At 54.1% G+C, this 12,960-nt stretch overlaps 1 protein-coding gene across 1 annotated transcript; it reads left to right on the forward strand.

The window, feature by feature from the left end:
• Positions 1-4,231: 4,231 nt before the first annotated feature.
• LIAT1 (ligand of ATE1) lies at positions 4,232-9,076 on the forward strand. Its single transcript, XM_055132216.1, has 2 exons — positions 4,232-4,574; positions 7,862-9,076. The coding sequence occupies exons 1-2, from the start codon at positions 4,232-4,234 to the stop codon at positions 8,353-8,355; spliced, it is 837 nt and encodes a 278-aa protein (XP_054988191.1). The 3' UTR covers positions 8,356-9,076.
• The last annotated feature ends 3,884 nt before the right edge of the window (positions 9,077-12,960 follow it).

Raw genomic sequence — 12,960 nt, forward strand, 5'->3', positions numbered from 1 at the left:
ATGATCTAATGATGCCTTTTCAGCAGGTCTGTTTGTTGGGGGAAATTCCAAATAACAATGGTGGGTCTTTTGTCAAAATATTGAATGAGATCCAAGTGGAGAGAGAGTAAAGTGGAAATCATCTGCCACATAGGCAGGGGGATGGGTGGGATGGGGGATGTATTGGGGTTCTTGGTGGTGGAACATGTGCACTGGTGAAGGGATGGGTGTTTGATCATTGTATGACTGAGACTTAAACTGGAAAGCTTTGTAACTGTTCTCATGGGCATTCAAAAAATAAAATTTTTGAAAAATTTAAAAAAGAGAACCCTCCCCACTGGACAATTGCTCCCTCTATCAGCTCTTTTCCATTGCTCAGTGGGGTCCCTCGGTGGGCTGGAGGGCTGGTTCCTGCTCTCTGCTCTGTCCTGCCTCTCTCTGTGAGGTCAGTTTCCTCTTGAGGCAGGCAGGCAGTATCCACTCTGTGACAGCCGCAGCCTTCAACCAGCAAGAGGGTCCCTGTTCTCACAGTCTGTGGGGTGACGGAATCCTGCACCTGTAACAATCTCCACGCCTGCCCCAGGAAAAAGTCATTGTGAAGTGCATTACCCAGGACTGTGGACTCTAAGCCCATCCTAGAGGGGGAAGTGGGGCTGCAGAGGCCAGGGACCAGTCTTCTCCGAGTCTTAAGCGTCTGCCGGCAGTCTAGCCTGGACTGCCTCAAAACATGGTGCCTTGGGTACTTGGACTCCCAGGCAGCCGGGTTCTTGCTAACAAGGTGCATTCTCTTTTGGAACCTGGCCTAAGCAGGTACACTGTCACCTTGCCTACATTCTATTAGTTACAATAAACCCACCCAGAATGAAACGGTTGGTCTTAGACTCTGCCTTGTGGGATGGCAAGACTCAAGAACATACAGGGGCTGGAGCAATAGCACAGCGGGTAGGGCATTTGCCTTGCACGCGGCCAACCTGAGTTCGATTTCCAGCATCCCATACAGTCCCCTGAACACCGCCAGGAGTGATTTCTGAGTGCAGAGCCAGGAGCAACCCCTGTGCATTGCCGGGTGTGACCCAAAGAGCCAAAAAGGCAAAAAAAAAAAAAAACATATAACACATAACACATAACATATAACATGTGAGATACTACTAATGTAGGCAGGCAGGCAGATAGGGAAGACCCCTGCCCAAGGCGATGGCAGTAAATTTCCTGGGAAGTAATAGTTCTGAAGTTGCAAAGGCCAAAAACAGGAACTAAGCTCTGAAGTTGCAAAGGCAGAAAACAGGAACTAAAGCCTGATAAGACCCCCCACATGGAACCTCTCCACAGAAGCTCCAGGAGGAACAAAAGGCCAGGAAAGGAATTTCAAAGTCAAGACCATCACCACTCCCAACTCTACCCCCTTGACAACCTCCTTAGCAACGGACTTTGACCTAGGTAGGAGCCCCAGTAGCCCGATTTGGGGGCAGGTTGGAGAAACCCTATAAAGGCCACCTTGAACAATGGAAGGGCGCACATATGCTGCCCAGCCCCTGTGCTGCTTGTGCATTGTTTGCATCTCCCCTTGTGAAGGACTGGCCCAGAACAGACCACAGGAATCAATTTAGCTTTCTCAAGACTCTTTTTACAGGAGCCCGCATTGCAGAATAACTTGTTTTTCTGCCCCTGAGCAAGGAATTCGGATACAGGTGTCCCGGTCAGTCGCAAGAAGGGTGGTGGTCAGACCAGATAATCAGATGCCTCTCACAAGACCCATGTCACAAGACCCATGACTGCCCCCAGAACCGGAACATTCCTAAATATTGGTACGAATGCTGATCTCTAAAACCATAGGCTAAGGGTGATGTCCTTTTATTTATTTATTTATTTTGGTTTTTGAGTCACACCCAGCGATGCACAGGGGTTACTCCTGGCTCTGCACTCAGGAATTACCCCTGGCGGTGCTCAGGGGACCATATGGGATGCTGGGAATCGAACCCGGGTCGGCTGCGTGCAAGGCAAATGCCCTGCCCGCTGTGCTACGCTCCAGCCCCGGTGATGTCCTTTTAAATGGATTGGTTAAGAAAGTTTGTAATATTACAAATCTATTGGCTATGAAATGCGCGGGCTCTGCTGTAATGGCCGGGGAAGGCCTATATAAGATCTCCTTTGGAGAAGCTCGGGGGTCTTGCCCAAGCTGCTGGACCTGCATGTCCGCGTAGGCAGCTGGACCCTGACTAGCCAGTCTTACAATAAACCCTGCTTGCTGTTTGCAGTCTCTGCAGTCTCTTTGTCGTTATAGGGAGATCTCGATCTGCGCCCTAACACCCTCTTGAGATGTGTACTTTCAAGCTTTCATGTCTAATGCTGGGATGTGTGTAGGGGCTGTCTCTGTCCTTGGAGAAGCCCGTGTTCTCTCTTGAGCACATTACTCTCCACTCTCTCCCACTTTCTCTCCCTCCTTCCCTTCAAAACCTCCAAATAAAAACTATAATTTCACTGAAATTTCTTTCTGCGAGGCGAGACAAGAACCCAGTAACCCTGGGTCTCGAGTGGCAGAGGCGGACGGGGAGAGAGTGACTGTGTTTCTCCTCCCCACTTCACATGAGCCACCCATGGGGCCCACTGACATCACCACTTGCAGCCAGTCTGAGGGGCATAATAAACCTGGAAGGGAAAGCACGTAACAGATTGCAGACCAGGCCTAGCCAGCCACATTTAGTTCAGTCTTGTTCTGTTACTGCTTGGGGCAACATCATGTTGGAGTGAGGGTGGGAGGACTCCCTGAATGCTCTGAGCCCAAAGTTCGCTCCTGCAAAGCCTGATGCTCCAGCCCTTTGAACCATCTCCCTAGCCCCCTAGATGTAGGCAGGTAGATAGGGAAAAGCCCTGCGCAATGAAACTTAGCAGATGCACCTTGCGGGATTCAGAAAACAAAAGACCGAATAAGACCATCAGCGGACCCTGAGGATAATGGACCCCTCCCCCAGGAAGTTCCTCAAACTCTCCCTCAATCTGATTAATTCAGCCCAGAGAAGGCCATCACCACTCCCGACCTCCCTGGTAACCTCCTTAGCAACGAATTTTTACCTGGAAAGAAGCCTCAGAGGGGGGCAGGTTGAAGAAACCCTATAAAAGACACCTTGAACAAAGGAAGCGCCCGCATATGCTGCCTGAGCCCATGTGCTGCTTGTGTCCACGTGGCCGAGCACATGTGATGCCCGAGCATATATGTCGTCCACATCTCCCTCTTCAGATGTGTACTTTTCATGCTTTCGTGTCTAGTGCTAGGATGTGTGTAGGGCTCTCTCCACCCTTGGAGAAGCCGACGTTCTCTCTTGAGCGCGTTACTCTTACTCTTCTCTCTCCCTCTTATCCCTTCCTCCTTCCCTCAAAAAGACCTCTAAATAAAATCTGTTCACTTCACTGCTTATCTACTGAAATTCTTTTCCTCCAGCACAAGACCCCAATAACCCTGGTTCCCGGGTGATAGAGGTGGTGGGGGAGAAGGTGATGGTCTTTCTCCTCCCCGCTTCACCTAAGTCACCCATGGGGCCCACCGACATCACCCTGATTCAACCTTAGTATGAATTGTTTTAGGGACTGAATAGAGGGTTTTAAGCGAGTAAAATGATCCAATTGTCTTAAAAAGCAAATTCTAGCGGGGCCAGAGCGACAGTACCGCGGGTAGCTCGTTTGCCTTGCACGTGGTTGACCCCGGGTTCGATCCCCAGCATTCCCTGTGGTCGCCTGGATACCACCAGGAGTGATCCCCTGAGTGCAGAGCCCTGAGCATCACCGGGTGTGACCCAAAAACCGGAAAAAGTAAGAAAAAAAAACCCACAAAGGTAATTCTAGCAGCATTACATAGCAAAGACTGGTGTGGGGCCGTTGGAAGCAGAGACCACTTAGGAGAGGGACTCCAGAATGCCGGGCACGGCGGGCCCCCCGCCTTGGTGAGGGCACAAAGAGCGGGTGGGGTGGAGCCGCGGGCCGGCCCAGCTGTTTCGTCCGCGGGGATGCACTGAACGTGCTTTTCCTTCAGAGCCCGGGTTCAAGCCCGGGTTCAAGCCCAGGTTCAAGCCCAGGACCGGCCGCCACATCCCCGGTCTGGAAGCTCGCCAGGAAGACCTACGTTTGTCTTGGACCTGGTGGGCTTAAAGGGGCAGAGTGGACATTCAGCACCGGGCACCGCGGCTTCGCGGCGGCCACACCGCGGGTCACCGAGGCCCGGGCGGGGCCGCCCCCGTACGCATGCGGAGGCCGGCGGCCCATGGCCGAGTTCGGGCGGAAGCTGCCCGAGTGCGCACGCGCGGCGACCGCCAGTCGCCATGGAGACGCGTGGCCGAGGCCGGGCGTGGAGCCGCCGGAGCCGCGTGTGTTCGGCTGCCCCAGGCGCCGGGCGCAGACAGGGGGCCGGATGGAAGGCCGCGGGGGGGCCGGGCCGCCGGGGTTCGCGGATAACAAGGCCCGGGACCCGGAGGAGAGAGAGAGCGGCGCCGAGGTCTCCCAGGGGTCCAGGCTGCCCCCCATAGACAGCAGCACCTCGCAACTGACTAAGCGGAAGGTTAAGAAGAAAAAGAAGAAAAAGGCCAAGGGGTCGGGCAAAGGGGACGGTAAGATGGGCGGCTGGCCAGCCCCTTCGGCTTGAGTGTTTTGGGGTGGAGTCTTCCGGGAGAAGCCCACCCGTACCTGCACAGAGACACTCTCCCGCCCCGACTCCTTGGAGACCCGCCCAAGTCCGGGCGGGGATAGTGGGGCACTTACCTTGAACGCTGCCAGCCCGGCCTTGGTCCCCAGGACCCATATGGCCCCCGGAACGCTGCCAACCCAGCGTCCGTCCCCACCGTCCCGTACCGCCAGGAGTGATGCCCGAGTGCAGAGCCAGAAGTAAGCCCTGAGCACCGCCGGCGTGGCCCCCAAACAAAAACAAAAACTAGAAAAGAAACCAGGAACGGAAACACCGAATCACAGATGGTGTCTCTCTCTGTCTCTGTCTCTGTCTCTGTCTCTCTCTCTCTCTCTCTCTCACACACACACACACAATCACTACTTATGGTAGCCTGATCACTAAAGACCACCCAAACCCACCCACCGAACTCCTCCAAGAAAGGCCACGGACTTCACATTCTCCCACCCCACACGGAGTCCCCGGATCCTATACTGACCTATAGGACCTGAGAATTCAGTATGACTGAAGACATCACCCAAACCCGAGCCCCAGCCCCTCTCAGCTTCCTAGTTCCTCCTTTGAAATGAACCTGAACATCTAGAGCTTCCCAGAAGAAAGCTCAAGCTCATGTAACCTCCCAGACTTTCACCAACCCAAAGATTGTTTGTTTTGGTTTGGGGCCACACATCGCAGTTCTCAGGGCTTACTCCTGGCTTGGTGCTCAGGGATCACTCCCCGTGGGACTTGGGAGACAATATGTGGTATTAGAGTTCAAACCCAGGTCAGCAGAGTGCAAGGCAAGAGCCCTACAAACTGTGCTATCTCTCCAGTCCCAGCCCCCAAATTTCTAAGATACTAGTGTCCCCCGCCCCACACACACACACACACTTCTAGCCTCTGGATACAATGGAGAGTTCCAGTAGACCCATGTATAGAAGCTCAATAACACCAGCTACTGCTGCACACACCTTCCCAGCAATATAACTACCCGGGAGAAATCTGTGAGAAAGTGCAGATGCATCAGTCACATACACTCACTGTCTACTACAGACAGGAGAGTGTGAAACAGACTCCCTCCCCCCTAAGCAGGTCCTGTGTTCAGACAACCATACCTCAACAGGTTCTCCATCCAGGCAAACTACCAGACCCACCTGCTACAAATCCAGAGTCCTTCCATCACACTGTCTTTCCTCCAGAGAGAGCGCCCAACTTCTCCACCAAAGCGCTGAGCATCCACTGTCTGGCGAGAGCATGGAGGACTCAGGATGGCCTGGGCAGGGCTGCTGAGTCCCCACTGTCATTGTGCATGAGGCCGTCCCGGGAGGCTCTCATTGAAGCTAGCGTGGCAGTGCTGACCTCTGGCAGGTGCCTGTCTGGGTTTGGGCTTCTGGGCCCTGGCACAGAGCTGGCTCCCCTGGGAAGTGGGGGGTCAAAGGTACCATCCAGACGTGCACCTCATACTCGGGAACACAGCGATGGGCAGGCTATAATCACTTCTTCGGGTGAACTTGTAAAGCAAAGAAAACAGTCCTGGAATTTAGGTCAAAACTGAACTACAGGGGCTGGAGAGATAGCACAGCAGGTAGGGCGTTCGCTTTGCACTTGGCCGACTTGGGTTCAATTCCCAGCATCTCATATGGTCCCCCGAGCACCACCAGGGGTAATTCATGAGTGCAGAGCCAGGAGTAACCCTTGTGCATTGCCAGGTGTGACCCAAAAAGCCAAAAAAAAAAAAAAACAAACAAAAAAAAACAACTACAGGGGCTGGAGAGATAGCACAGCGGGTAGGGCATTTGCCTTGCACGTGGCCGACTTGGGTTCAATTCCCAGCATCCCATATGGTTCCCCGAGCACCGCCAGGGGTAGGGGTAATTCCTGAGTGCAGAGCCAGGAGTAACCCCTGAGCATTGCCGGGTGTGACCCAAAAAAAGCAAAAAACAAACAAACAAAACTGAACTACACACGTGTCTTCAAAACAAAAAAGCATCTGTCAGCTCCACTTCTGACTCTAGAGAGTTTTTTCCCCCCTTGTGTTTTGGGTCATATGTGACTGTGCAGAGAACTTAACTCCTGGCAGGCTCAGTGAACCATATGGGGTGCCAGGGATCAAACCCTGTTGACCACATGCAGGGCCAGAGCCTTGCTATACTATCTCTCTAAACAAACTCCCCCATGGGGGGGGGTGTTTGTTTGGGGGGCCATACCTGGTGGTGCTCTGCGCTCAGGGAACAGTCATGGTGGGGCTTTGGGGTAAGCATATGGGGTGCCAGGGATCTAGAAATTTTAGTGCCGTGTGTCTGACTGTCCACAGGCACCCCCCAAAAAAAATTTTCAGAGACCAGGGAGGCATAGAAATATCAAGAGGATTTTTATTCTTCTTTTCCTTTCTCTTTTTTTTTTTTTATTGGGGGGAAGAGAAATATTCCTGTCCTCTAAAAATAGAAGAGCTGATGAAAGAGCCACAAGTCATTGTGTTTTGTGAGCATGTTATATAATCCCGAAATGCGATTAATTAAAAAACAATCTGCAGAAGCCGCACAGAAGCAGCATTTCCGGCTTGGCACGCTGTTGGCTTTGCAGTTAGATCCAGGGAGCGTTTCTGTTTCCCGTTTCTCCCATCCTAGAGCGTCCAGATTGGGGGTCAAGTCAGACTCATGGGCCTGGAGAGCACCACAGTGAGATGTGGAGGGGTGAATGGGCGACCGAGTGGCGGAGTGTAAAGGGGCCCTACCCCGCGCCACCTGAGCTCGGCGGTCCCCACTTTGGGAGTGCAGGTTTCCTCGACTGGAAGCGCCTTCACCTAGAGCCATGTTAATGCGGTTGAGATGCCACCAGGGGGCGCTGGAACAGAGGGGTGGGCAATAGAAGACTCAGGTGCGCTGGGGGGAGGGGAGGGGCCCGCGTGCTTTTTGCTTGCTCACTTAAAGAATGTAGGTTTTTCAGGGTCGCTGATTTTTTTTTTCTGCAAAACGGGGTGGTCGGATACTGATTTTTATTTCTGCAAAGAGGTTGATAAAGTTGGGAGCCTGTGCCCTAGGGTATGTAAAGGATCCAGCTGCAAGCTCAGGCTCCCTCAGCCCTTCCTCTCCCAGCCACTCACCCCAAAGCTGAGAGCCCGTGGCTCTGTACAGGGCCAGTGGGCTTGGCCCCCTGAGCAGAGGGGCCCCTCCACTGTCTATGGGGATTTGGGAGTCGCCCCACCAGCGCTCACTCAGCCCCTGTGCTCCGCAGATAAGCATCAGAACCCAGGCCTGAAGACTCAGCCGAGGCCCTCATCCCTCCACAGCATCCTGAGTGACATCAAAGACCCCGGCCCGAGGCCGGAGCACAGGTCGGACAAAGAGGACAGCAAGCCCGCCGCTCCTTACACCTCCAGCCGAAGTCTCCCCCACGTCGCTGACCCAGAGGAGAAGCTCTCGGGCCAGGCCAATGAGAGCCTGCGCTGGGATGGGGTTCTGACGGACCCCGAGGCAGAGGAGGAGAGGATTCGCATTTACAAGGTCAACCGGAGGAAGCGGTACCGGAGTCTGGCCCTCAAGAGCTTCCACTCTGAGCCCCGCGCCGAGGAGATCCCCGAGAGCTTGCCCAGCCTCTCGGACAAAGAGAGCAGCAGCAGCGGCATCAGGCAGCCCCTGGTGAAGGCCGACCACCCCAGACTCCACTCGGACGGAAGCCTGGCTCCGAAGCTGCTCCACTCAGACTTCACGTCCGTCCTGCCGGAGTGAAGGGCCCCCGGAGCCCTGGAAGGCTGGCCACCGGCCCTTATCACGAGCTTGTGTGTTAGCGAAGAAGAATCAAAGGAAATCAGAGCCACTTGTGAAGGAAGCAGATGTCTGCAGTGTCGATGAGGTCAGCCAGCCTCTCCTGTCACCAGGGTGCCCTGCATGGCCCGGCAACGCCACCCCGGCCGTAAGAACATCCAGCAATGTGTTGAACAAAGTTCTTTCAGAACGTTCCCCCTTCTCTCCAACATGGTGGCATCTTTTTCTTATTGAATTTACCTCACACTTCAATGTCTAGAATCTACCCCTAAAAGAGAGTGTGTCAATGATATCAGTCCTAAACCTTAGACTAATTCCAGGGGCGGGCCTCCTCACACAGCTTCTGGGGATTCAAGGAAAGTGCCTCAGAGATCATGGAGACATTATTTTTATTTGTTTGTTTTAAAGCTATTAAATACACTTCCTGCCTGAATGTGACTTTCAAAATAAGTAGATTCCAGAACTTCATCCCTGGGGGCATGAGAAATCTCAGAAGGAATATTATCCTCCCTCATTCCCCAAGATAATCCTCTTGGGGGGGGAGGGGATACTTTTTCCTTCCCGAACTTAGTAGTGCTCAGAGCTTACTCCTGGCTAAGCATTCAGGGATCACTTCTGGCAGGCATAAGGAACCATATGAGATGGGGCTGGAGTGATAGCACAGCGGGTAGGGCGTTTGCCTTGCACGCTGCCAACCCGGGTTTGATTCCCAGCATCCCGTATGGTCCCCTGAGCACCGCCAGGGGTAATTCCTGAGTGCAGAGCCTGGAGTAACCCCTGTGCATCTCCAGGTGTGACCCAAAAAGCAAAAAAAAAAAAAAAGGAACCATATGAGATGCCAGGGATGGAACCTGGGTCGGCTGTGTGCAAGGCAAATGCCCTACCCATTGCACTATTGCACAGGTCCTTTCAAGACAACCCTTTAAAGCAAAGTTCTGGAGCATTGTAAATGCCCTTCTGTACACATCCTAAATTAACATTCCTCCCTTCCACACATGTTATCTAGTGAGGAATATGTGCGGTCTGTTTGGTTGCCCTAGAAACTGGCCCTAAGACAAGGATTCAAATGCAGGTGATTTGTGGTGAGAGAGATTTTAAGAGGACACGGGGAAGTGGAGCGAGCCCTTTACAGGAGCATTGGTGAACCAGCTTCCATCCTGGGCCTGATGCCACAGGAAAAGCCAGAATGTCTGTCCAGGAGATGTGGAAGCAAGGTTATTCATTGTCCCCTAGGGCATTGCCTTCAGAGGGAGGTGGGTATCCACTTCCCGCTTGCCAGGCCTGCTACACACGTGGACTCAGAGGCCTGCCTCTACAGCGCGCAGAAACTGCCCTCAGGAACCAAGTTCGAGTCTGAGAGCGCAAGGGATGGAGCAGCGTCCCGGCCACTGGCTACTATACAGTGAGGGGCAGAGGCAGAAAGCGCACGTTTCAGATGAGGACCAACTTCTGAAGAGTTAAAGTGTTGGGGGACAAGATGAGACTCTGAACCTGGGAAAAGGTGGCAGCCAGTTGCAAGAGAGATGACCGAATGTGTGCGGTTCCCCAAAAATGGTCATTCTGGTCCCTGAGAGCCCTTGGCTGACAGCGGCCTTCTTAAAAGGCCAGTGACAGGGCCGGAGAGAGCTCAGAGGGCTGAGCACAGGCTTCGATTCCCGGCACCCCACGATCCCCCTGAGCGCTGCTGGGAGTGACCTCCAAGCACTGAGCCTGGTGTGGCCCCCCAAAGCAGACAGAAAGACTAGTTAGAACTTTCCTGGTTTCATCAGACCCAGGCAAGGAACGGAAGGAACTGTGGGGAGAGCTCTTCCTGTCCTGAAGAGGGAAGTTAGGAGCAGCCCAAGTCCCGAGACAGACCTGAACGGGCACCCGGGCCAGTGCCAGGCCTGTCTTCTGCGGCTGGGCTTGAGAAGCCCACAGGGAACCCAGCAGGGGGCTTTGGGCACCAGGTGGTGGGCAGAGATGTGCTAAAGGTCAAGAAAGGGCGGCAGAGCAGAGCGGGCCAGGGGGATATCTCGGCGCTGCAGCACATGCCTTACATGCAGGAGGCCCGAAGTCCAACTCCTGGTACCTCATGCACCCCACTCCTCACCACCCCCTCCACCACCAGCATCGCTGGGCCCGCGCATTCAACCACCCCGTCTGGTTAGTTTAGTCATGCATCACCAAGAGTGACCCCCAAACCCCAAGCATTGCTTGGGAGGCCCCATCACCACCACCACCAAAAAAGCAAAGTGGAGCCTTTAATATGGGTGAAACTAAAACAAGTGGGAAACTATGGCATGCCAGAGCCTTCTGCACACCCAGGCCAGGCCAGAAAGTCACCTCGGGCTGACCGCTGACAGCCCAGAATTCAAACTCCACCAGTCGCCATGGGACGGACTCCACTGGATTCGCATACCTCTGCACCAGAAGGAAGTTGGCGAGCTCCGACTACACAGCAGGCCCGAGTGTCCGCTCTTCCGCCTTTATTGGGTCACACCCAGTGTTGCCCCCAGTGGCGCTCAGGGGAGTATGTGCTCCCAGGAGGTCACCCAGGTTTCCCGCTCTGCTCCCGCCCCGGGAGCCATCTCCCCACTGCCTTTCCCCTTGTGCACTGGAGTCTGCCTGTGTCTGGAAGCTTGGATAAATCCGGTCAAAGGCTGCTTATATCTGTGTCTTCCAGGCTGTCACCCTGAACCCCCAAATAAACACCTCTTCTTTGTTCCAGAATGACCAGGTTTCATTCCTTGTTCAACACAAGTCCCACCACAGAACACAGGAAACCTAAACCCACACTCACAGATAAGAGGCCGGGAGCGAAGGCCAGCCTCACTTGCAGAGCCCACGTGGTCATGCGGTTGCCAGCGAGCTTGCTGTGGCACTGCCACACTGGGTGGGGGTGGGCACAGCTTGGGGTAAAAGCAGTGCTGAAAACAGACACTGTTTTTGCTTTTATGCCTTCTATTGTGAGAAGCAGAAATCCGTTGTGAATTTCTTTTGTTTGGGAAGAAAGAATGAAAACAGATACTAATGTGAGTCCTTTGTAAAGGTAAAGCAGCTTAATACGAATTTTCCAGAAGCAGAGGACACCTGAGCCCAAAGCATTTGGCACGGTGCTGGCCCCCAGCAAGCTCTCAGTCTGTCGTGAGAGGTTGGCTCAGTGCTGCTGGTCTATTTGGGGGTCGCCCAAGCCGTGCCCACAACATTCAGACCGGCTCTGCAGACCTGCATGCAGGTTTAGTGCTGCGCCCAGGGGTGCCGAGTGGTGGAGGTGAGGGGGTGCGTACCAGGCCCACCCCCAGCAGTGCTCGTGGGCTTGGATGGGGCTGTGGTGCTGTGGACAGAACTCTGGCACTAGCACATGGAAGGCCTCTGTGTGCTGTCCCCGGCACTCTTTTTTTTTGGGGGGGGAGGGGGTTGGGTCACACACAGAGATGTACAGGGGTTACTCCTGGCTCAGCACTCAGGAATTACTCCTGGCGGTGCTCGGGGGACCATATGGGATGCTGGGAATCGAATTTGGGTCGGCCGCGTGCAAGGCAAACGCCCTCCCCGCTGTGCTATTGCTCCAGCCCCCTGTCCCCGGCACTCTTGACACTTCGGATGGGGGGGAGGGGGAGCCCAGCGGCCAGTAGAGTGGGTGACGGTGTGGAGTTCACCTCACCAAAAGCTCAGCGGCACAGACTGATCCACAGCTTCAGCGGCTGAGCCACAAGAGTCCCGGAACCACTGAATAGAACAGAGGGATTGTATCGACCATGGAACAACTGAGGTGGAGAAGGATAGCCCCCCCCCCCCGCCCCCCGCACCAGCTAGAGAACAAGCGTCAAAGAAGGCAGTGAGGCAGTGAGGGTGGGGTTATGCCAGCAGAGAGGCGGGGCGATGGTTCAGCTCATACACATTCTAGTAGGTTTTCAGGTAACTCATGCATATTCATGAGGGACACACCAGGTATGTGTCCCTGAGGAGCATAAACACAGCTCATGTACAGACAATGGCAGAAAGCATCATCCTGGGGGATGTGTATTTTGGTTTGGTGGGGAATACCTGGGAGGCTAGAGGTCAGGAAGGCCAGTTCTGTTTGGTGAGGGGCCTGGGGGCCTTATCAGTGCAGGAGCGTCCTTATCTCTGCTTTGGCCCAGTCAGGCCGATAGAATGCAACTGGACCGCTTCTCCCAGGGAGGGGTGGTCACACCCTCCCAACTGCAAGCCTCAGGCCAGGCTGTAGCTTTCCCGAAGCCCAGAAACTCCTAAGTCTAGGGGGAGGAAAAAAAAGGTAAAGTTGCAAAAATCTTTTGACAAAACCACAAAACATAGCACAGGGGTCTGGAGCAGGAGAGAATATAGGAGGAATGAAGTTAGAATGTCAGGAATGAGTATTGTGGGGCTCTGGGTGAAATAGTACAGCGGGTGGGGAGCTTGCCTTGTAGGTGTCTGATCCAGGTTCCATCCCCAGCCTTCCATATGGGCTCCTGAGCACTGCCGGGCATACTTCCTGAGTGCAGAGCAAGGAGTAACCCGTAAGCATCACCAGGTTGACCCAAAAACCAAAAGATAAAGAAAGCGCTTTAGGGGCTGGAGCAATAG

This window comes from Sorex araneus, chromosome 3 (assembly GCF_027595985.1).
Source record: "Sorex araneus isolate mSorAra2 chromosome 3, mSorAra2.pri, whole genome shotgun sequence".
Classification (NCBI taxonomy): domain Eukaryota; kingdom Metazoa; phylum Chordata; class Mammalia; order Eulipotyphla; family Soricidae; genus Sorex; species Sorex araneus.

What these genes read in the sequence shown, in the direction of transcription:
- LIAT1 (XM_055132216.1), top strand. Translation starts at nt 4,232, where the DNA reads ATGGCCGAGTTCGGGCGGAAGCTGCCCGAGTGCGCACGCGCGGCGACC. An exon ending in GGGGTCGGGCAAAGGGGACG is followed by an intron (nt 4,575 to 7,861) that starts GTAAGATGGGCG and finishes TGTGCTCCGCAG; the next exon opens with ATAAGCATCAGAACCCAGGC.